At 36.0% G+C, this 25,051-nt stretch overlaps 1 protein-coding gene across 2 annotated transcripts in view; it reads left to right on the top strand.

Annotated features, from left to right (window-relative positions):
- WNK3 (WNK lysine deficient protein kinase 3) overlaps positions 1-25,051 on the top strand; it is a 329,776-nt gene that overhangs the window by 11,062 nt on the left and 293,663 nt on the right. For both annotated transcript variants that reach the window (XM_073227358.1, XM_037010755.2), the window contains exon 2: positions 20,085-20,735. In XM_073227358.1, coding sequence (XP_073083459.1) covers positions 20,199-20,735 — 537 coding nt within the window. In that variant the 5' untranslated portion in view covers positions 20,085-20,198. The remainder of the gene's footprint in view (positions 1-20,084; positions 20,736-25,051) is intronic.

Here is a 25,051-nt window from a genome sequence, read left to right as displayed (position 1 = left end):
GTGCAATGAAACAGAAGGGCCTTCAACCAAGAATACTGTATCCAGCATGATTATCATTTAAATATGAAGGAGGGATTAAACAATTCCCAGACAAGCAAAAGTTGAGGGAATTTGCCTCCTACAAACCACCTCTACAGGGTATCTTAGAGAGACTGCTCTAGATGGAAGCACTCTTAAGGCTAAATAGATGTCACCAGTGAAAATAAAATCACAGCAAAGAAAGCAGACCAACCAAATACAAAATAAAGGCAAAAAATAAAATCAACTACCCATGAAAGCAGTCAAAGGAAACACAAAAGAGCACAAAATAAAACACCTAACATATAAAGAATGGAGGAGGAGAATAAGAAGGGAGAGAAACAAAGAATCATCAGGCTGTGTTTATAATAGCTCAAAAAGCGAGTTAAGTTAGATGGTAACATAGGAAAGAAGCTAACCTTGAACCTTTGGTAACCATGAATCTAAAGCCTGTAATGGCATTAAGTACATATCTTTCAACAATCACCCTAAATGTAAATGGACTGAATGTACCAATCAAAGACTCAGAGTAATCAAATGGATAAGAAAGCAAGACCCATCTATATGCTGCTTACAAGACATTCACATCAAAACCAAAAACATGCACAGACTAAAAGTCAAGGGGTGGAAAAAGATATTTCATGCAAACAAGGGAGAAAAAAGCAGGTGTTGCAGTACTAGTATCAGACAAAATAGACTTCAAAACAGAGGAAGTAACAAGAGATAAAGAAGGACACAACATAATGATACAGGGGTCAGTCCAACAAGAGGATATAACTATTATAAACATATATGCACCCAATACAGGAGCACCAACATATCTGAAACAAATACTAACAGAATTAAAGGAGGAAGTATAATGCAATGCATTCATTATAGGAGACTTCAACACACCACTCACTCCAAAGGACAGATCCACCAGACAGAAAATAAGCAAGGATGCAGAGGCACTGAACAACACACTAGAACAGATGGACCTGATAGACATCTATAGAATTCTACACCCAAAAGCAGCAGGATACACATTCTTCTCAAGTACACATGGAACTTTCTCCAGGATAGACCACATACTAGGCCACAAAAAGAGCCTCAGTAAATTCAAAGAAATTGAAATTCTACCAACGAACTTCTCAGACCACAAAGGTATAAAACTAGAAATATATTGTACAAGGAAAGCAAAAAGGCTCACAACACATGGAGGCTTAACAACATGCTCCTAAATAATCAATGGATCAATGACCAAATTAAAATAGAAATCAAGGAATATATGGAAACAAGTGACAACAACACAAAGCCCCAACTTCTGTGGGATACAGCGAATGCAGTTTTAAGTGGAAAGTGTATAGTAATACAGGCATATTTAAAGAAGGAAGAACACTCCCAAATGAATAGTCTAACGTCACAATTATCGAAATTGGGAAAAGAAGAACAAATGAGGCCTAAAGTCAACAGAAGGAGGGACATAATAAAGATCAGAGAAGAAATAAATAAAACTGAGAAGAATAAAACCATTGAAGAAATCAACGAAACCAAGAGCTGGTTCTTTGAGAAAATAAACAAAATAGATAAGCCTCTAGCCAGACTTATAAAGAGAAAAAGAGAATCAACACACATCAATGGAATCAGAAACGAGACAGGAAAAATCACGACAGACCCTACAGAAATAAAAAGAATTATTAGAGAATACTATGAAAACCTATATGCTAACAAGGTGGGAAACCTAGAAGAAATGGACAACTTCCTAGAAAAATACAGCCTTACAAAACTGACTAAGGAAGAAACAGAAAATCTGAACAGACCAATTACCAGCAATGAAATTGAAGTGGTAGTCAAAACACTACCCAAGAGCAAAACCCCTGGTCCAGATGGATTTACCATGGAATTTTATCAGACATACAGAGAAGACATAATATCCATTCTCCTTAAAGTTTTCCAAAAAATAGAAGAGGAGGGAATACTCCCAAACTCATTCTATAAAGCCAGCATCACCGTAATATCAAAACCAGACAAACACCCCCACCAAAAAAGACAATTACACACCAATATCCCCAATGAACATAGATGCAAAAATACTCAACAAAATATTAGCAAACTGAATCAAAAATACATCAAGAGGATCATACACCATGACCAACTGGGATTCATCTCAGGGATGCAAGGATGGTACAGCATTCGAAAATCCATCAACATCATACACCACATCAACAAAAACAAGGACAAAACCACATGATCATCTGCATAGATGCTGAAAAAGCATTTGACAAAATTCAACATCCATTCATGATAAAAACTCTCAACAAAATGGGTATAGAGGGCAAGTACCTCAACATGATAAAGGCCATATATGATAAACCCACAGCCAATGTCATACTTAACAGTGAGAAGCTGAAAGCTTTTCCTGTATTATAGGGAACAAGACAGGGATGCCCACTCTCCCCACTGTTATTCATCATAGTACTGGAAGTCCTAGCCATGGCAATTAGAGAAAACAAATAAATACAAGGCATTCAGATTGGTAATGAAGAAGTCAAACTGTCACTATTTGCAGATGACATGATATTGTACATAAAAAACCCTAAAGACTCCACTCCAAAACTACTAGAACTAATATCAGAATTCATCGAAGTTGCAGGATACAAAATTAATACACAGAAATCTGTGGCTTTCCTCTACACTAACAATGAACTAACAGAACGAGAAATCAGGAAAACAATTCCTTTCACAATGACATCAAAAAGAATAATATACCTAGGAATAAACCTAACCAAGGACATGAAAGTCCTATACCCTGAAAACTACAAGACACTGTTAAGAGAAATCAAAGAGGACACTAACAAATGGAAACTTATCCCATGCTCTTGGCTAGGAAGAATTAATATTGTCAAAATGGCCATCCTGCCCAAAGCAATCTACAGAATCAGTGCAATCCCTATCAAATTACCAACAGCATTCTTCAATGAACTCGAACAAATAGTTCTAAAATTCATATGGAAACACCAAAGACCCCGAATAGCCAAAGTAATCCTGAGAAGGAAGAATAAAGTGTGGGGGATCCCACTCCCCAACTTTAAGCTCTACTACAAAGCCATAGTAATCAAGACAATTTGGTACTGGCACAAGAACAGACCCACAGACCAGTGGAACACAACAGAGACCCCAGATATTAATCTGAACATATATGGTCAATTAATATATGATAAAGGAGCCATGGACATACAATGGGGAAATCACAGCCTCTTCAACAGTTGGTGTTGGCAAAACTGGGCAGCTACATATAAGAGAATGAAACTGGATCACTGTCTAACCCCACATCCAAAATTAAATTCGAAATGGATCAAAGACCTGAATGTAAGTCATGAAACCATAAAACTCTTAGAAAAACGCATAGGCAAAAATCTCTTGTACATAAACATGTGCGACTTCTTCATGAACGTATCTCCCTGGGCAAGGGAAACAAAATTAAAAATGAACAAATAGGACTGTATCAAGCTGAAAAGCTTCTGTACAGAAAAGGACACCATCAATAGAACAAAACGGCATCCTACAGCATGGGGGAATATATTCATAAATGACAGATCCGATGAAGGGTTGACATCCAAAATATATAAAGAGCTCACACACCTCAACAAACAAAAAGCAAATAATCCAATTAAAAAATGGGCAGAGGACCTGAACAAACATTTCTCTAAAGAAGAAATTCAGATGGCCAACAGACACATGAAAAGATGCTCCATATCGGTGGTAATCAGAGAAATACAAATTAAAACCACAATGAGATATCACCTCACACCAGTAAGGATTGCCACCATCCAAAAGGCAAACAACAACAAATGTTGGTGAGGTTGTGGAGAAAGGGGAACCCTCCTACACTGCTGGTGGGAATGAAAATCAGTTCAACCATTGTGGAAAGCAGTTTGGAGGTTCCTCCAAGAGGTCAAAATAGAAATACCGTTTGACTGTGGGATTCCACTTCTAGGAACTTACACTAAGAATACAGCAGCTCAGTTTGAAAAAGACAGATCACCCCTATGTTTATTGCAGCACTATTTACAATAGCCAAGAAATGGCAGCAACCTCAATGTCCATCAGTAGATGAATGGATAAAGAAGATGTGGTACATATACACAATGGAATATTATTCATTCATAAGAAGAAAACAAATCCTACCATTTGCAACAACATGGATGTGGCTAGAGGGTATTATGCTCAGTGAAATAAGCCAGGAGGAGAAAGACAAGTACCAAATGATTTTACTCATATGTGGAATATAAGAAAAAGAAAAAAAGTGAAGGAACAGAACAGCAGCAGAATCACAGAACCCAAGAAAGGACTAACAGTTACCAAAGGGAAAGGGATTGGGGAGTATGGGTGGGAAGGGAGGGATAAGTGGGGGCGAAAGAAAGGGGGTGTTACAATTAGCATGTATAATTTGGGAGAAGGCACTGGGAGGGCTGTGCAACACAGAGAAGACAAGTAGTGATTTTACAGCATCTTACTACACTGATGAACAATGACTGTAATGGGGGTTGTGGGGGGGTACTTGGTGAAGGGGGGAACCTAGTATACATAATATTCCTTATGTAATTGTAGATTAATGATACAAAAAAATTGTAATGTCCCTAAGTGTTTGTTTTGCACAGATTGTTGTTGGACAGTTCTGCTTTAAAGGATTAAAATAACAGAGGTAGATTTAAAACCTTGAGGTCACCCTTTACCCAATTTCCTGCTTTCCTGGTGAGTAAGTATTATTTAGAGTTGACTGGGAACTCATACTGTCCTTCTGTGTATTTACATGCATATGTATGTGTATATGGACAAAAAATATGTCTTATGACTTGCTTTTTCCTAAAGAATATGACTTAGGGCTCTTTTCATGTCAGTATGTATCTATTTACTTCATTGTTTTTAATGGATACATAGTATTTCAGACTACTTGATTCTTAACGGCTAGGATAAGTTTAGAGCATATCCTTCCAGACTTTTTTATATACTTTTACATATTTATGAGCACATTTAGAAATACAATGTTTTGTATTTTTTTACATGAATGATATATAGATGTCATGTATGTTTTGTACTACAACTTGCTTTTCTCACTTAACAGTGTATATGTGCAGGAGATTTTTATGCATTAGTATATATCCATCTCATTTTTTAAACAGGTGTTACACAGTACTGATGTCCCACTGTTTATTTCACCATTCTTTTATAGGTAGATGTTTGAGTTCTTTCAGCCTTTTTCTATTTCTAACAAGGCTTCGGTAAAATGTCCTTATACATACATGTTTGTACACATACAGGAATATTTCTCAGGTAAATGCTAAAAAAGTGGAATAGCTGGGTGACAAGGATGCACTAGATTTGTGGAATTTGCCTTACGAAAAGGCTATTCCAGTTTATTTGCCTACAGTGGAGTGCTGAATTTTTCATAAAACTTCTTAAAGTGTGATATTAACAGACACTTTTTCCTCATTTGATGGACAAAACATGATGTTGAATTGTTTGAATTTGTATCTCCCTGCTTACTAAAGAGTTTGAGCCACCATACATGTATTGACAATTTGTATTTCTTTCTGGTATTTTTAGTTCTGTACATATTCTGGATATTGATGCTTTGCTATACATGTTGCAGATGTTTGCTACCAGTTTTGTTGCTTTCTTTTAACATTGTTCATGGTCAAATGGCCAAGTGTATTAGCTTTTTTGTTAATTGGTCTTTGCATTTTATCTTTTTAAGAAAGCCTTTTTTCAGTTTAAAAACATATTTTCTTTTAGTAGTTACATAGTTTTTTTTTTTTATGTTTAGCTCCTTGATCTACCAGGAATTTAATTTTTGACTGGTTTTAGGTAGGGCTTTTTTCCCCAAAGATGGATAACCAATTAATCTGACACTATTTATTATGTTATCTGTTCCTCACAAATTTGAAATGTCATCTTTACCATGGACTGTATTCCCATACATACATGAGTCTTTCTGTACTGATACTTATACTCCATTAGCCCATTTGTTTATTTCTGTAGTGCTGATACTATATTGTTTAACTTATACAGCTATATATATTTAATACCTGGTAAGGCCAATTCTCATTGTTCTCATTTTTCAAGATTTTCTTGACTTCCCTTGTGTTCTTTTTAGAATCAGCTTACCAGTTAGGGACGGAAACATCTCTTTGGGAATTTGATTTGGTTTGCATTGATTTTGGAGTAATCTGGGAAGGGAGTTTGTGAATATGCCAATGTTTGGCCTTTCTACCAAGGAAAGGTATATTTTATGCACTTCAGTAACATTTTATAGTTTTCTTTATATATATAAAGTGTTGCTTATTTGTTCTTGAGTTTATTAGGTGCATATTTTATAGCCTTGTTACCCTTAATGAACAGGATTGTTCTTTTAAAAAACTATATTTTTAAATCACAGTAATATTTCTTCCTTCCCTGGCACCCAGCCCTTCCTGTCCCCTCCTGGTACCACTGCCCCCAGACCTCTCACCTCAGGATAGTTGTTTTTTAAATTCCATTTTCTAATTGATTATTCTCATGTGTAGCAAAGCTATTGATTCCTGTTGAGTTTGTCTTTGGCCTTTTTGCTGAGCTCTTGTTATTTCCTACTATAGTTTTTTTAGTGGATTTGCTTGGATTTTCTAGAAAGATAATCATATAGTCTGCAAATTTGAGTTTTGTCTCCTACTTTCCAATATTTGTACATCTCGTTTTTTTTCGTTAAGTGGAAGCAGTGATAAAAGGAATTTTTGGCTTATTCCAACTTTAATTATTGTTTATGTGAAAGATGCTTAACCTTGCTTATAAGATGTTAATTGCAACCACACTGAAATTCCTTTTTTTAAACCTCTTGAGTGTTAAAAATAAAAATGTTTGATAACACCTTTTTTTGTTGTCAAGGGTGAATGACACTCTCATGTATTGCAGGTGGAACTTTAAATTGGTGCGATGCCCATGGAAGGCAGTTTGGCACATTATATAAAGATGCACATGTGTTAAGTGTATTCTTCTGGATATATTGGTATACATCAATTAAAGTTAAATATGCAAATTTCCTTTGATCCAGCAATCCCATTTTTAGGGACTTTATACACACATAAACACACACACACACACACGTATGCACTTTGCCCACATGCAAAGTGAAATATGTAGTGTTATCTGTCATAACAAATAGTTGAATACTATTATAAAGGTATTAAAAAATAAAAATGAGGAACTTTTGCATACTGACAGGGAAAAAAATGTGTCTGAAGTTACTGTGACTATAAAAAAAACCTATACTACTCTTTGTGTAGAAAGGGTACTCTTTGTGTAGAAAGGGAGAGAGAGAACATATATTTGTATTTGCTTATTTGCCTAAAGAAACTCCAGAGGGCTACAGGAGAATCTAATGAGTGGTTACCTGATAGGGGAATGTTAGGAATTGAGTGGATGGGATACAGCATTGGGAGTAAACCTGTCCATCATATACGTCTTTTATTTTTTTTGAATCTTATGGTTTTATTTTTAAATGTTAAATTAAGAATGGTTTCTTGAATTATTTCAGCTCTTCCAAGGACTTTTTTTGCTTTTCCATGTTACAGGTTTTCTTCAAATAGCTGTCTCCTGATTGTGTTTGTATTTAAGAATATGCTAGTAGAAAGGCAGACCAAGAGTGCCATGTACCTAGGCAGGGTTGTCCCTGGTAGGCTTTATTTTGGATTGTGTGGGTGGGCAGCTGGCTATTATACTTGGAGGGTCCAAATGCTGGAGGGCAGAGGGCTTTGCTCCAGGGTGTGCTTATTCTTCTTAGTTTATCAAATTTGGTTTTCTACCAAAACTGCAAGAATTTCTGTCTTCAGGGTGGGGGCAGCAGTTCAACTGTGTCATGATTCATACCTTCAGTTAATCCTTGTTTTCAGCCTTTTTTTTACTTTGGCCCTGTTTGGAATCAGTCTTCTTTGTGCTCCTCTCAGGTTTTGCCCTGCAAGTCTGCTTCCTTCTGGGTGGGAACTCCTTCTATTACATATTTTAAGTTGTAGCATTCTTTGATTTGTGTTATTAGCCTGTTCTTTCCTGCCTGCTGTCAGAAATTGTTGGAATCTTGTGTTTGCTGTGCCATTTTCCATTTGTGTCCTTGAGTTGTGATTTATACTTTTGTTCTTCCCAAGACTTTTCCAGGGTCTTGGGAAGTACAAGAGATATAGGAGTTCAGGTCATCTCTTTGAACCAGAAGTCAACAGTAGTATATCTTAACCTTGGATAAACTGTAGGCTCCTTGAAGACAAGGACTGACTTTTGTGCTTTTATATCCAGATACTAACAGTGCTTGGCACTTCATAAATATTTATTTGCATGAATATGCATATAGGAGAGAGAGAGGATTGTTAATTGAAAATTTACTGTGAAATTTTGACTATTTAAATATGCATTCTTTCAATTGCTGGTCCCAAAAGTTGAGGAAATTATTGAGCCATTAATTGACAAAGTACTAATTGTATGCTGGATTTTCTATGGATAGAACCATGGTAAGCTACAGGGTAAAAATTATTTTGAACTTTTAACTCAAATACTCCAAGCTTATATATCAAACATGTTGAAGGAGTAGATTTAGAGTCAAATTTGTGAGATATTTTTCTGTCATTTCAGCCTCTATAGAAGTGTTTGCAGTTGTCTTTATACATATTTCTAGGGCTTAGTTCAGCATGTTACTGTTTTTTGAAGGAAAAAATGGTCACATGTAGGTTATGATATATAGCTCTTGAACTCAGTAACAGACTTAAAGTTTGAGGGATCAGTTTTGTGGACTGTTTCACTGAGCTATGTTTCTGCATTGCTGAATGTAGAAGAGAGATTATCCTGGTCAGTGAAGCATACCCCTTTGGCAGTGCCAATGTAGTTTTTTACTGGAAAGGTTTAAAGAATGTATTATATACTTTTCAGCCTTACCGAATAGAGTTCCCTGAAAAACCATGCAATGTTTTCTTGAGTATTATTGAATAGTGCTTTAATATAGTGCTGCCTCTAGGGGTTATGAAGAGGTAGAAAATAAAAGCTTCAATTTATTGGTTATTATATTGTGCCAGGCACTGTGCTAAATACTTTATATGTGTATTTTCATACCACTCCAGTGAAATTTCATAAATGAAATTAAGAATGAATTAGGTTAAATAATTTGCTCTAAATCTCTGAGGAGTGAGGCAGAACCAAGATTTGATTTCAGGTTTCTCTCACTTCAAGGCCTGTGTTTTGAAACTGTTTTTTGGTCAAGAAGCAATTGAATCCATGATGTAAAGACCCCCAGATGTACTATGCTTAGTGATGTTCTTAGTTTAGTTTTTAAAATTTGGTTTTCTTATTCTTTGTTACCTTTAAGCGTCCAGATACTACATCTTATTGTTTTCAGGTATTTTTCCTTCAAAACAGTGATTCTTAACCCTGGAGGCCAGGTTGAAGATGAGGAAAGTAGACAGAATGGGGGGTGTAGGAAGTACAGAGTATAATTTTAAAATGACAAATTTGATGTTATGATGGCTTTGAGTACAGTCAAAATGTTTTATTAAGATTCTTAAAGAGGGACATATTTTATTGAGATATAATTACATATCATAAAATTCACCAATATAAATGTCAATGATGTTTAGTAAATTTATCAAGTTGTATAGCCTTGATTACAGTCTAATTTTAGGACATTCCCATCACCCTCAAAAGACCCCTTTGTGCTGGTTTGTCATTGATCCATTCCTATGCCTTAGGCCCAGGCAACAATCTGTTTTCTGTCTCTTTAGATTTCCATATTATAGACATTTCATATAAATGGAACCAAATAGTATATGGTCTTTTCCACTGGCTTCTTTCACTTACCATAATTTTCTCAAGGTTCATCCTTGTTGTAGCACGTATCCGTACTTCATTTATTTTTATTGCCAAATAATATTCCATTGCATGGATAAACATATTTTGTTTATCCATCAATTGATAGACATTTGGGTTGTTTCCACCTTTTGAATATTGTGAATAGTGCCACTGTGAACCCTTGTGTACAAGTTTTTGTGTGGACATATGTTTTCATTTCTTCTGAGTTGATGGTATCCTATAGTCACTTTATGTTTAACTTAGTGAGAAACTGCCAGACTGTGTTCCATAGCAGGTGCACCATTTTACATTCCTACCAGCCATGTACGAGGGGTCCATTTTTTCCACATTGTCACCAGCACTTGTTACTGTCCTTTTATTGTTGTCATCCTCTTGGGTATGAAGTTGTATTTAATTGTGGTTTTGAATTGCATTTCTCTACTGCATACTGATGTGGAACATCTTTTCATGTGTTTAATTGGCCATTTATGTATCTTTAGAAAAACATCTTTTCAGATCCTTAGCCCATTGAATTATTTAGTTGTGAGAATTCTTTATATATTCTGGATAACAGTCCTTATGAGATATATGGTTTGCACATAATTTCTACCAGCCTTTTTTTCATTTTTTATTAAGGTATGATTGATATACACTCTTATGAAGGTTTCACATGAAAAAACAATGTGGTTACTACATTTACCCATATTATCAAGTCCCCACCCATACCCCAATGCAGTCACTGTCCATCAGTGCAGCGAGATGCCACAGATCCACTATGTGCCTTCTCTGTGCTACACTGTTCTCCCCGTGATCCCCCCAACCATGTGTACTAAACATATAATACCCCTCAATCCCCTTCTCCCTCTCCCCCCACCCGCCCTCCCCTTTGGTAACCACTAGTTCCTTCTTGGAATCTCTGAGTCTGCTGCTATTTTGTTCCTTCAGTTTTGCTTCATTGTTACACTCCACAAATGAAGTAAATCATTCGACATTTGTCTTTCTCTGCCTGGCTTATTTCACTGAGCATAATGTCCTCCAGCTCCATCCATGTTGTTGCAAATGGTAGGATTTGTTTCTTTGTTATGGCCAAATAGTATTCCATTGTGTATATGTGCCACATCTTTATTCATTCATCAACTGATAAGACACTTAGATTGCTTCCATATCTTGGCTATTGTAAATAGTGCAGTGATAAACATATGGGTGCCTATGTCTTTTTCAAATGGGGCTCCTGCATTCTTAGGGTAAATTCCTAGGAGTGGAATTCCTGGGTCAAATGGTATTTCTATTTTGAGTTTTTTGAGGAACCTCCATACTGCTTTCCATAAGGTGTAAGTTCTTTAAATATTTTGGATGTTAACCCCTTGTTGGATATGTCATTTACAAATATATTCTCCCATACTGTAGGACGCCTTTTAGTTCTGTTGATGGTGTCCTTTGCTGAACAGAAACTTTTTAGTTTGATGTAGTCCCATGAGTTCATTTTCGCTTTTGTTTCCCTTGCTCGAGGAGATGCGTTCAGGAAGAAGTTGCTCATGCTTATATTCAGGACATGTTTGCCTATGTTGTCTTATAAGAGTTTTATGGTTTCATGACATACATTCAAGTCTAATCCATTTCGAGTTTACTTTTGTGTATGGGGTTAGACAATAATCCAGTTTCATTCTCTTGCATGTAGCTGTCCAGTTTTGCAAGCACCATCTGTTGAAGAGGCTGTCATTTCCCCATTATATATCCATGGCTCCTTTATCATATATTAATTGACCATATATGGTTGGGTTTATATCAGGGCTCTCTGGTCTGTTCCATTAGTCTATGAGTCTGTTCTTGTGCCAGTACCAAATTGTCTTGATTACTGTGGCTTTGTAGTAGTGCTTGAAGTTGGGGAGCGTAATGCCCCCAGCTTTATTCTTTCTTCTCAGAATGGCTTTGGCTATTTGAGGTCTTTTATGGTTCCATATGAATTTTAGAATGATTTTCTCTAGTTCGTTGAAGAATGCTGTTGGTATTTTGATAGGAATTGCATTGAATGTATAGATTGCTTTAGGCACGATGGCCATTTTGACAATATTAATTCTTCCTATCCATGAGCATGGGATGAGTTTCCATTTATTGGTATCTTCTTTAATTTCTCTTAAGAGTGTCTTGTAGTTTTCAGAGTATAGGTCTTTCACTTCCTTGGTTAGGTTTATTCCTAGGTATTTTATTCTTTTTGATACAACTGTAAATGGAATTGTTTTCCTGATTTCTCTCTCTGCTAGTTCTTTGTTAGTGTATAGGAAAGCCACAGATTTCTGTGTATTAATTTTGTATCCTGCAACTTTGCTGGATTCAGATATTAGATCTAGTAGTTTTGGAGTGGATTCTTTAGGGATATCCATGTACAATATCATGTCATCTGCAAACAGGGACAGTTTAACTTCTTCCTTGTCAATCTGGATGCCTTTTATTTCTTTGTGTTGTTTGATTGCCGTGGCTAGGACCTCCAGTACTATCTTGAATAACAGTGGGGAGAGTGGGCATCCCTGTCTTGTTCCCGATCTCAGAGGAAAAGCTTTCAGCTTCTCATTGTTCAGCATGATGTTGGCTGTGGGTTTATCATATATGGCCTTTATTATCTTGAGGTACTTGCCCTCTATGACCATTTTGTTGAGAGTTTTTATCATGAATGGATGTTGAATTTTGTTGAATGCTTTTTCAGCGTCTATGGAGATGATCATATGGTTTTTGTCCTTCTTTTTGTTGATGTGGTGGATGATGATGGATTTTTGAATATTGTACCATCCTTGCATCCCTGGAATAAATCCTGCTTGATCATGATGGATGATCTTTTTGATGTACTTTTGAATTTGGTTTGCTAATATTTTGTTGAGTATTTTTGCACCTATGTTCATCAGGGATATTGGTGTGTAATTTTCTTTTTGTGTGGTGTCTTTACCTGGTTTTGATATTAGAGTGATGCTGGCCACATAGAATGAGTTTGGAAGTCCACCGTCATCTTCTACTCTTTGGAAAACTTTAAGGAGGATGGGCATTAGGTATTCATTAAATGTTTGATAAAATTCACCAGTGAAGCCATCCAGTCCAGGAGTTTTGTTCTTAGGTAGTTTTTTGATTACTAGTTAGATTTCGTTGCTGGTAATTGGTCTGTTCAGATTTTCTGTTACTTCCTTGGTTAGCCTTCGTAGGTTGTATTATTCTAGAAAGTTCTCCATTTCATCTAGGTTATCCAGTTTGTCAGCATGTCATTTTTCTTAGTATTCTCTAATAATTCTTTGTATTTCTGTGGTGTCTGTAGTGATTTTTCCTTTTTCTGTTCTGATTCTGTTTATGTCTGTAGACTCTCTTTTTTTCTTGATAAGTCTGGCTAGGGGTTTATCTATTTTGTTTATTTTCTCGAAGAACCAGCTCTTGCTTTCATTGATTCTTTTTATTGTTTTATTCTTCTCGATTTTATTTATTTCTGCTCTAATCTTTTTTATGTCCCTCCTACTACTGACTTTGGGTCTCATTTGTTCTTCTTTTTCTAGTTTCATTAATTGTGAGTTTAGACTGCTTATATGGGATTGTTCTTCTTTCTTGAGGTAGGCCTGTATTGCAGTATACTTTTCTCTTAGAACTGCCTTCACTGTGTCCAACAGATTTTGTGGTGTTGAATTATTGTTGTCATTTGTCTCCATACATTGCTTGATCTGTTTTTATTTGGTCATTGATACATTGGTTATTTAGGAGCATGTTGTGAAGCCTCCATGTGTTTGTGGGATTTTTCATTTTCTTTGCGTAATTTAGTCAAGTTTCATACTTTTGTGGTCAGAGAAACTGGTTGGTAGAATTTCAATCTTTTTGAATTTACTGGGGCTCTTTTTGTGGTCTAGTATATGATCTGTTCTTGAAAATTTTCCATGTGCACTTGAGAAGAATGTATGTTCTGCTGCTTTTGGGTGTAGAGTTCTGTAGATGTCTGTTAGGTTCATCTGTTCTAATGTGTTGTTCAGTGCTTCTGTGTCCTTACTTATTTTCTGTCTGGTTGATCTGTCCTTCAGAGTGAGTAGAGTGTTGAAGTCTCCTGAAATGAATGCATTGCATTCTATTTCCCCTTTTAATTCTGTTAGTATTTGTTTCACATATGTAGGTGCTCCTGTGTTGGGAGCATAGATATTTCTAACGGTTATATCTTCTTGTTGGATTGACCGCATTATCCTTATGTAATGTCCTTCTTTGTTTCTTGTGACTTTTTCTGTTTTGAAGTCTGTTTTGCCTGATACATGTACTGCAACTCCAGCTTTTTTCTTCCTATTAGTTGCATGAAATATCTTTTTCCATCCCTTCCCTTTTAGTTTGTGTATGTCTTTGGGTTTAAAGTGAGTCTCTTGTAGGCAGCATATATATGGGTCTTGTTTTTTAATCCATTTAGTGTCTCTGTGTCTTTTGATGGGTGCATTCAGTCCATTTACATTTAGGGTGATTATCGATAGTTATGTACTTACTGCAATTGCAGACTTTAGATTCGTGGTTACCAAAGGTTTAATGTTACCTTCCTTACTATCTAAGAGCCTAACTTAACTCACTTAATATGTTATTACAGACACAATCTAAAGGTTCTTTTCTTTTTCTCCTCCTTTTTTCCCTCCTCCATTCTTTGTATATTAGGTATCATATTCTGTATTCTTTGTCTATCCCGTGATTGACTTTGGGATAGGTAATTTAATTTTGCATTTGCTTAGTAATTAGCTGTTCTACTTTCTTTACTGTGGTTTTATTACTTCTGGTGACAGCTATTAAACCTTAGGAACACTTCCATCTATAGCAGTCCCTCCAAAATAGACTGTAGAGATGGTTTATGGGAGGTAAATTCTCTCAGCTTTCGCTTATCTGGAAATTGTTTAATCCCTCCTTCAGATTTAAATGATAATCTTGCCAGATAAAGCTCAAGGCCCTTCTACTTCATTGCATGAAATACATCATGCCACTCCCTTCTGACCTGTAAGCATTCTGCTGAGAGGTCTGATGTTAGCCTGATGGCCTTTCCTTTGTATATCATCTTATTTCTCTCTGTGGCTGCTTTTAGCAGAATGTCCTTATCCTTGATCTTTTTGATTTTAATTACTATATGTCTTGGTGTTGTCTTCCTTGTGTCCCTTGTGTTGGGAGATCTGTGGATCTCCATGGACTGAGAGACTATCTCCTTCCCTAGATTGGGGAATTTTTCAGCAATTACCTCCCCACAGACACTTTCTATCCCTTTCTCTCTCTTCTTCTTCTGCTACCCCTGTAATGCAAAAGTTGTTCAGTTTCAGTTGGTCACACGGTTCTCTCAATATTCATTCATTCTTAGAGGTCGTCTTTTCTCTCTGTGTCTCAGCTTCTTTGTATTTCTCTTCTCTAGTTTCTATTTCATTTATCGTCTCCACAATATCCAGTCTGCTTTTAATACCCTCTGTTGTGCTCTTCAATGATTGGATCTCTGACCTGAAGTCATTCCTGAGTTCTTGAATATCTTTCCATACCTCCATTAGCATGTTATTGATTTTTATTTTGAACTCCCTTTCAGGAAGAGTCATGAGGTCCATGTCATCTTTCTCAGAGGTTATATTAATTTTAGTCTGTACCAGGTTCCTTTGGCATTTCATATTTGTTTATGGCATCCTCTAGTGTCCAGAAACTCTACTCTCTGGAGCTGCTCTGCCCCTGAAGCAATGTCGAGCATCGCAGGGGAGTTTTATTGTTGTCTGGTGGGAGGAAAGAGCTGTTTCCTGCTTCCCGGCTGCTATGCCTGTGTCCACTGCCTGAACCAGTGGGCCAAGAACACAGGTATAAGTTTTTGTCCCAGAGCAGCTGGATATGGATCCCTGCTTTCCACAAGCAGCTGGAATCTCAGTCTCTCCAGGATATCTGCCTGTCTTAGCTTTCCAACCCTGTGATCACAAGAGTATCATGAAAGCACCATGAAATGTAGGTTTGTGCTCCCAGAGCAGGTCTCTGGAGTTAGGCATTCAGCAGTTCCAGGACTCCAGTCCCTCCCTGCTCTGTTTCTCTTCCTCCTGCTGGTGAGCTGGGGTGGGGGAAGGGCTTGGGTCCCGCCGGGCCACAGCTTTGGTATGTTACCCTGTTTCATGAGGTCTGCTCTTTTCTCCAGGTGTATGCAGTCTGGCGCAGCCCTCTTTCCTGTTGCTCTCTCAGGATTAGTTGTATTAGTTATATTTTCGTATTATATGTGGTTTTAGGAGGAAGCCCCTGTCTCACCTCTCATGCTGCCATCTCTAATCCACTGCCCTCTCCCAGGCTTTTTGCCTTTCATTTTCCTGATGGCATCCTTTGAAGCACAAAAGTTTAAAATTTTGATGAGGTCCAGCTTCTTAATTTTCTTTCAACACTTGTATTTTTGTTGTTGTATCTGGGAAATCATTGTTTAACCCAGTCATTAGATTTACTCCAGTGTTTTTTTTCTAAGATTTTTATAGTTTTAGCTCTTACATTCAGATCTGTGATCCACTTTGAGTTCATTTCTTGTATGATGTGAGCCATAGAGGTCCAACGTCATTCTTTTGTACATGGATATCTAGTTTTCCCAGCACCTTTTGTTGAAAGTCTTCTATTCCCCATGAATAGTTTTTGCCTTTTTATTGAAAATCAGTTGACCGTAAATGTTAAGGTTTACTTCTAGACTCTCAATTCTATTTCATTAATTTATGTATCTTATCTTAATTCTGTTCATTTCTAATTTAATTCTTTTGTAGTAGGAGAGCATAGTTTGGTTTCATTCCTTTTAAATGTATTGAGAATTAGTTTATTGCATAGTGTGTGAACTGTTCTGGAGATTTTTCCATGTGCCCTTGAAGAGAATGTGTATTTTGCTCTTGTTGGGAGTTCTACAGATGGCAGTTCAATCAAATTGGTTGACAGTATTGGCCATGTTTTCTAGATTCTTGCTGGTTTTGTGCCTAGTTTTTCTCTCCGTTACTGACTGGGGTATTAAAATCTTCTGTTATTATTGAATTGTTTCTGTCCCTTTTGTCAGTTTATTTTAATGTATTTTGAGGGTTATGTCATTAGATGTGTAAATGTTTATAATGTGTAGATGTGTATAATTGTCATATTGTCCTGATGAATTAATCTTTTCATACTTGTAAAATGTTCCTTTTTATCTCTAGAGACATTTTCTGTCTTAGGGTTGGTTGGTAAAAGACTGAGAGAACACTCCTTTCCCCATCCCTCTAATTTCTTGCTTCTTACACTATAGTTTGGGAAATCAGGTGACCAGATATGTTAGAATTATTGTATCAAATCAGTGCTATTTCTCCCTCTGTTTTTATATAAGGGTTCAGAGTAAGATTTCATTTTAAAAAAAGAGGTTCTGCAGTTAAATTTTTTCAAGGCTTTTTCCAACTTAAATTCTCTGATTTCATCTATTTTTGTCTGCTTAGAAGTCCTTTTGTCTTACTTATGGATCTCTGTTGTTGAGGGTTCTGGATAAGTGAACTTTAGTTAAGTGAAGTGAATAATATTCTTACTTAACAATATCTCACCTAAAATGTTAACATTTGGGGAATGTGAGTGAAGTCTATTCTATATTCTTTGTTAATTTTTGCAGTTTTTTCCCCCAAGTCTAAAATTATGTCAAAATAAGGTAATGAAAAAATCTCCATGTAAGTGAGGTGTTGTCAGTTACTTTTCCCCACTTTTAGGCAGTAGTAGTCTTATTTAAGTGGCTTTCAAAGTACATTGATTGGCAGTGCAACCCCATAAAGCACATCATGAGCCTTAATTTAATTCCTAGCTCTGGTATTAACACAGCTGTGTCCTACCAGTGTCATCTGTTAGGCAAATTTCTGGGAGCTATCATAGACTATTCCTTTTTCCTTACAACCATAGTTATTCAGGAAGTAAATCTTGCATTTAGTACTTCCTTAATGTATCTTGAATCTATCCTTCTTAACACTATTTTCATTCAACCGTTAGCATCTCTGTCCCAGATCATTGCAGGAGCTCTCTTAACTGGTCTCCTTGTTTTACACAGTATGACATAGAAATCCTATCTGCCTGTTCCCATCTGCCTCCTTCTAATATGTGTGTAACTTGTTCACGGTAGCACTCATACACCTACTCAGTGCTGTTTCATGACTTTGCTTCTGATTTTTCCTCTGGTTGGATCAGCTGCTTTTCTTTCTGCAAGACTCAGTTCAGGCATCTTTCCCAGGAAACCTTACTTAGAAGGCTCAACTTCATTCTTTTGCATATAGATATCCAGTTGTCCCAGTAGCATTTGTTGAAAAGACTCTTCTTTCCCCATGAAATTGTCTTGGCACCCTTGTGGAAAATCAATCAACCATAAATATGTGGGTTTATTTCTAGGCTATTTTTATTCCATTTACCTACACATCTATCCTTATGCCAGTACCACACTGTCTTAATACTGTAGCATTGTAGTAGGATTTAAAATTGGGAAGGGTGAGTCCTCTAATTTTGTTCTATTTCAAGATTGTTTTGGCTTTGGCTACTTTGGATCCCTTGAAGTCCTATATAAATTTAAGATCATCTTGTTAATTTCTGTAAAGAAACCAGCTGGTATTTTGTTAGGAATTGTACTGAATATATAGAAAAGTTTGGGGTATTTCTCCCCATTTTGTTTGTTTTAGTCCAGGATTATTTTTATTCAGTTTTGCAAATTTGGTATTTCTGTGTATTTTTGGTTTGACGATGAATTGTACCTTCTAAAGCACTAACATAATGACACATTTAGAGGCTTAACTTTGTGATGCGTGTTTCTGGTGAGGAGAGTTTTCTTATTGGTGGCTTGACTGTTTATTTGAAAAACTTTTTTTCCTTATTATGTTCCATATATTTCCACATATTCATTGTGGAAAGTTTTAGAAAGTACAGAAAAGCAGAAAGAAGAGGCCATAATTCCACCTTTCAGAGTTAATGTTGTATGTGGGGGGTGTGTGTGTGTATGGAAGCTTATTGTATATATTTCTTTTTTGATTTAGCCACCTAATATATTGTGAATGTCTTTTCATCATGCTACAAACTACAGTATTTTTTAATGCTGTATCTGATCTCATTTTGGCATATTTAATTAAACCCCCATAGGCTTATGTTTAGTTACAGTTTTTCCAAATTATATGTGCTATAATGCATATTATAGTTAAATATTGCACAGATTCTTGACAGTTTTCTAATTGAACTTCCTGTAAGTGGAATTGCTGGTTAAAGAGGATGCATATTTTTAAATCTTTCTTGCCATTTTTTTAAGTATAGTTATTTGGCAGTAGTTGCTTTCTGTTAAAATGTGAAGGCAAGCTCATGGACAAGTATTTGTATAATTCAAAACCAGCATTGGATGTTCATAACAGTATTATTTACAACAGTTAAAAGGTGGAAACAACCCAATCTATTGAGCAGATGAATGGATAAACAAAATGTGGTGTATATATATATATATACAATGGAATATTGTTTAGCTTTAAAAGAGGAATGAAATTCTGATACATGCTACAACATCAATAAACCTTGATAAAACATTATGTCAAGTGAAATAAGCCAGGCACAAAAGGACAAATATTGTATTATTCCACTTATATGAAGTCCCTAGAATAAGCAAATTCTTAACAAAAAGTGGAACAGAGTTTACCAGGAGCTGGGGAGCTGGGGAGTTAGTATTTAATGAATACAGAATTTCAGTTTGGAATGATGAAAAAGTTCAGGAAATGGATAATGGTGATGGTTGCACAATATTGTGAATGTACTTAATGCCACTGAATTATACACTTAAAAATGGTTAAAATGGTAGATTTGAAGTTAAGCATATTTTACCACAATAAAAGAACTACTCTTGGATTAATTCCAGAATTTTCGACAAAAACCACCTGCTGAGAAATTATGTGATTGTTTTACTTATTGCATGTGTTGTAGCTAAGTGAACTCAGGGTTTGGATACTTGTTTTAAATATGATGGATTGATAAATGGGGCTGAAAATTAGGTTCCTAACCAATATTCATGCAATATGAATACTTATTGAGCTATATGCCAAGTAGTCTGCTAGGTACTGAAGACTTGAGTCGTAAACAAGATAAGACAGTCTCTGGAGTCTGCTGGTTGCTAAGAGTGGGCAGGAAAAAGACCAAACTTCTTGTTAATAAGAAAGGGATTAAATAATCAGGTGACTTGTTTTCTCCTTAACAATTTCCTTTGTGGGATGGTTTTAAAATATCCTTTTTTCCCCCTTCAGGTTGCTATGGAGATGACCATATGAAAGGAAGTCCATTCTTATAATTCTGATACCTGAGATGTATCTGGACTAAACAGTGGAACAGAAAAAATTTTAGTGCCAACCTTAATAACAATGGCTACTGATTCAGGGGGGCCAGCTAGCACAGAAGATTCTGAGAAACCTGATGGAGTTTCATTGAAAGACAGAGTTCCTCAGGATGCAGCAACTTTAACAGTGGAAGCTAGACTAAAAGAAAAAAACAGTACCTTCTCTGCTTGTGGAGAAACTATAGAAAGGAAGAGATTCTTCCGAAAGAGTGTAGAGATGATGGAAGATGACAAAGCTGCTGAATCTTCCTCCAAAGATGAGAGAATGAAGACTGCACCAAATATTCCAAGAGTAGAAAATCTTCCTACAAATGTGCTAAGAGGTGGTCAAGAAGTTAAATATGAACAGTGTTCAAAGGCAACGTCAGAATCATCAAAAGATTGTTTCAAGGAGAAATATGAAAAGGAAATGGAAGAAGAAGCAGAAATGAAGGCTGTAGCTACTTCTCCTAGTGGCAGATTCCTGAAATTCGACATAGAGCTGGGAAGAGGAGCATTTAAAACAGTATATAAAGGACTGGACACTGAAACTTGGGTTGAGGTTGCCTGGTGTGAGCTACAGGTAGGGATATAATCTTCTTGGTTTTAATAGATTCCAGTTTTAGCTGGCCTGGCCTTCTGAGTGATCCAGGATTAAAATATGTCATGGATTAAAATAAAATGAAGGATTTGTCCCCCACCTCCTTGAAATTATGCTCCTTTTCCTAGATTCTCTTAGGAGCTCATGCCAACTTTTTTTCCTCCTATTGTTTTCCCCTTTAGTTTGAAGAGGAAAAAGTCTATCATGGCTTTCTTTGGGAAAATGCTTTTAATTTGTTAACCTTAAGAAATTCTCAAAACGCTTAATGTCTCATTTTGAAAACTTAGTAAATATATGCCTTATGAGTTGATTGTTATACTAAATACTTGAGAGTGTTGATGCTAGGAACATAGGAACATAGTGTGATACCACCCTTTTCTCTTTTTCTTTTGAACAAATTTTTTTGGGTTCTTATGGTGTTCTTCAAAGCAGGAAATGTTTTTCCTGATTCTTTGGGTGTTCTATTAATATAAACCCCTCCATGCCTTTAAATTTAGTTTACCTCAAAGATTCTGGAAGAAATAATCACCAGAATCTGCTGAGGTTAGTCACCTGGGATGTTTGTAGAAAGGAGAAATGAAAGCAATAGGACAGTGATTAAATTACCTAGGTATTTTGGTTCCTTAATAAATGTTTATTGTGGTACTTTTAACTAATGAAGGACTAAATGGGGATAGAATATCATAGAAGGGGTTATAATAAGAATAGTTTCAGTGGATGTAGGTCAAATATAAGGAAAATTTGTGACCTCAGTCTGCTCTGGAAATGGCCAGTGTTCACACGAGATATTTAAAATTAAGATCAAATAAAGCCAGTCGCTAAGTACAAGTGTTTTGTTGTTGGTGTTCAGATTCCAGTGGTCTCTGTGTAGGGTGTGTGTGTGTATATACCATGGTTTCACCCATTTTGAATTTACTGTAGGTTGCCATTTAGATGGGTTGAAATTTAGTCCAGGTCCCTGCATTTCTAGGAAGCTTTTTGTTTAAAGCCTTGGTTTCCAAATTTTTCTGTCTGTAAGGATCAGTGGTTGCTTCATATGCAGATTATGGAGCCTATTGTTAGAGATGGGGATTTAGTTAAGCCTGGGGTGGGATGCAAGACTGCAATTTCAAAAAGCTTTCAAAGTGCTTTGAATATAGGAAGTCCTTTGTTGACTATTTGGAATGCAAGTTCCCTAGTAGTCAAGCCATTCTAGTAGTTCTTGAAAGGTGTGTACAATTATGGGATTTGCTTGGTTTTCTTCTCACCATTTTTTTACTATCTAAGAATTTTATAAGGTCTACATCATAGCAGAAATATTAGATAGTGTAAGCAAACAAACATCAAAAACTTCCTGAAATTTTACAACTTTGAGGGTGTGTTAAACATGTTAGTATATATTTTCCTGGACTCTTTCTTTTGCAGAAATACATATAAGACTGTATGTTTTTCCCACACAAAATGGAATCACACTGTAAAATTTTTCAAAACCTTTTTTTTAACTTATGAACATCTTTTCATTACTGATAATTGTACATTTGTATCATTATTTTTAATAGATGCCCATATAAGTCATTTAATCAGGCCTTTATTGTTGGACATCTAGATTTTCTCCAATATTTCACTATTATAACTGTGGTTTTGATCAACATCCTTGTATATATATTGAAAATTATGTAAATTTTTATTTCATCTCTGCATTGTGACATCAGTAGCACTCATCTTTTAGTGACATCTGTATGTAAGTGACAGAAATAATTTCCACTCACTTGGTAGTAGGATACATAGTAACGATATGTCAGGTATTTTGCAAATTGTCTGCTTAGCTGTCCTAAAGCATGTTTAGGTAAAACTTGAAGAAAATACTCTATGGTAGGAACTGCCTAGGAGAATGCCTTCTATTATTCACCTGTGGAAAGATTGAAAGACCCCATAAGGGCTCACTACTCAAACTTGGTCCCTGGAGCAGCAGCATGGACATCACTTTGGAGCTTATTTGTTCCTAGGCCTCATGCCAGACCTTCTGAATCAGAATCTTTCTCCTACTAACATCTACAGGTGATTTGTATGTACAGTAGAGTTTGAAAAGCACTGAAATATATAGGACTAGTACCAAGAGGTAGCTGAGTCAGAGGAGGAATTCCCTTAATACACCAACATGAGCTTTGTATTATATCATATAAACTGATTCCTGGCATCTACTCCAGACTTTCCAAATCTGAACCTCCAGGAGATAAGACCCAGGGACTTATTTTTTAAAAGTTCCCCAGGTGGTTATATACATAGATTCAGATGTCTCCCATGTACAACAAATATTATACATATATAAAAGTATATTTCAGTTAACACAGAGAACAGTTGCAATTATCTATTCTGAAAGGAATTTCAGAATTAGTGGACATAGTTGATGCAATTTTTGTACCACTTCCTTTTCTCCATATTTGGAATAAAGAAAAACTAACTTATTTAAAATCCCAGAAGGATAAGGTTATCATCTTGTAATTACTTTCCTTTGAGTACTATGCCATTAGTCATGTACAATTTCTCATATTTGTCCATGGTATTACTTCTTTATTACATAATTAAATTTTATAGAAAAACCTCTCAGGAGTAGTTAAAATGTTTAAATTATTCTAAATTCATTTCCAATTTAAAAAAAAAATATTTTGTATTTTGCAATAGTCTTTTAATTTTGTTACTTATTTTTCATGACTCATTATGTACTTTTTAATGAATGTCTTTTATTTTTTATTTATTTCTTTTTTGAGAGGGCATCTCTCATATTTATTGATCAAATGGTTGTTAACAACAATAAAATTCTGTATAGGGGAGTCAATGCTCAATGCACAATCATTAATCCACCCCAAGCCTAATTTTCATCAGTCTCCAATCTTATGAAGCATAACGAACAAGTTCTTACATGGTGAACAAATTCTTACATAGTGAATAAGTTCTTACATGGTGAACAGTACAAGGGCAGTCATCACAGAAACTTTCAGTTTTGATCACGCATTATGAACTATAAACAATCAGGTCAAATATGAATATTCGTTTGATATTTATACTTGATTTATATGTGGATCCCACATTTCTCCCTTTATTATTATTATTATTATTATTATTATTTTTTTTTTAATAAAATGCTGAAGTGGTAGGTAGATGCAAGATAAAGGTAGAAAACATAGTTTAGTGTTGTAAGAGAGCAAATGTAGATGACCAGGTGTGTGCCTGTAGACAATGTGTTAATCCAAGCTAGAGAAGGGCAATAAAACATCCCCGGATGCAGAATATTTCTCTCAAAACAGGGGGGCTGAGGTTCTAAGCCTCACCACTGTTGATCACCAATTTCTCACCTGATGGCCCCCCTGCGACTGTGCCTGTCTTACTTAGGTTGTTCCTCCCTTGAGGAATCTTACCCGTGTCATCTTCCGGGGCCATACAGGGAAATGTAAAGTTGGTAAGTGAGAGAGAGGTCATATTGTTTGAAAAGTTTAGCTTTTTACTTCCTTGCAGATTTATGCCCTGTGGCTTCTATGACCAGCATTTGTCTTGAAGTATCTTTACCACTTAGAGGAATTATGATACTCAGTAAATTCGATATGAGGCACGAATTCTATTTAAGAGTTGTAATTAGGAAGGAAGAAGAAAAGATATAGAAGTAGAAGGCAGAAGAAAACATGGGAAGATTGATTATTTCTTTGACATATCTTCTTGTAGAGTAACTTAAGCATGTATAGGTTTTAAACTACTAATTAAATTGCGCACACACATTAACATAATAGGAATACAGTTACATAACCATAGCAGATCTACAATTACCAGCCATATCCAGTGAAACCATGAAAACCAGTTAGGCATCCCAGGCATTTGTGAAAATTTATCTATAATATCATGGATATTGTCCAACTGTACTTGAACAGTCTGAGAGAAATCAGACAAATTAAAACAACCCATTCCTGGGAACTGTTCACATCCCATATGTTCTTTTAACAGTAGATAGTCTGTAGTTGTAAGATTTTGGAGCGCTACAACTTCCACTTCTCCTAATTCTTGGCTGAGTTCCAACAGTATAGATCCAGTCAAACTTGTTGTTTTACTGTATGCACAGGCCAGCTTAGATGTCTCCTTCTTCATTCCCATGGCAAGTCCAGGAACCGGTGGGATGAATGCAGCTACAGCTGTAGCAGCGCCTGTATCTTTGTTGAGGTTTTTTGATGATCATCTTCTGGTATGAGTCTTCCAGAGAGTACTGATGTTGGAAGTTCTTCTTCATATCATATCTTAGTTCATTTTCTGGGTAGCCAAATTAGGCTTTGATC

The sequence above is a fragment of the Manis javanica genome, chromosome X (genome assembly GCF_040802235.1).
Source record: "Manis javanica isolate MJ-LG chromosome X, MJ_LKY, whole genome shotgun sequence".
NCBI classification, from domain to species: domain Eukaryota; kingdom Metazoa; phylum Chordata; class Mammalia; order Pholidota; family Manidae; genus Manis; species Manis javanica.
The sequence above is the reverse complement of the archived record's forward strand: the minus strand, read 5'-3'. Positions and strand labels throughout refer to the sequence as shown.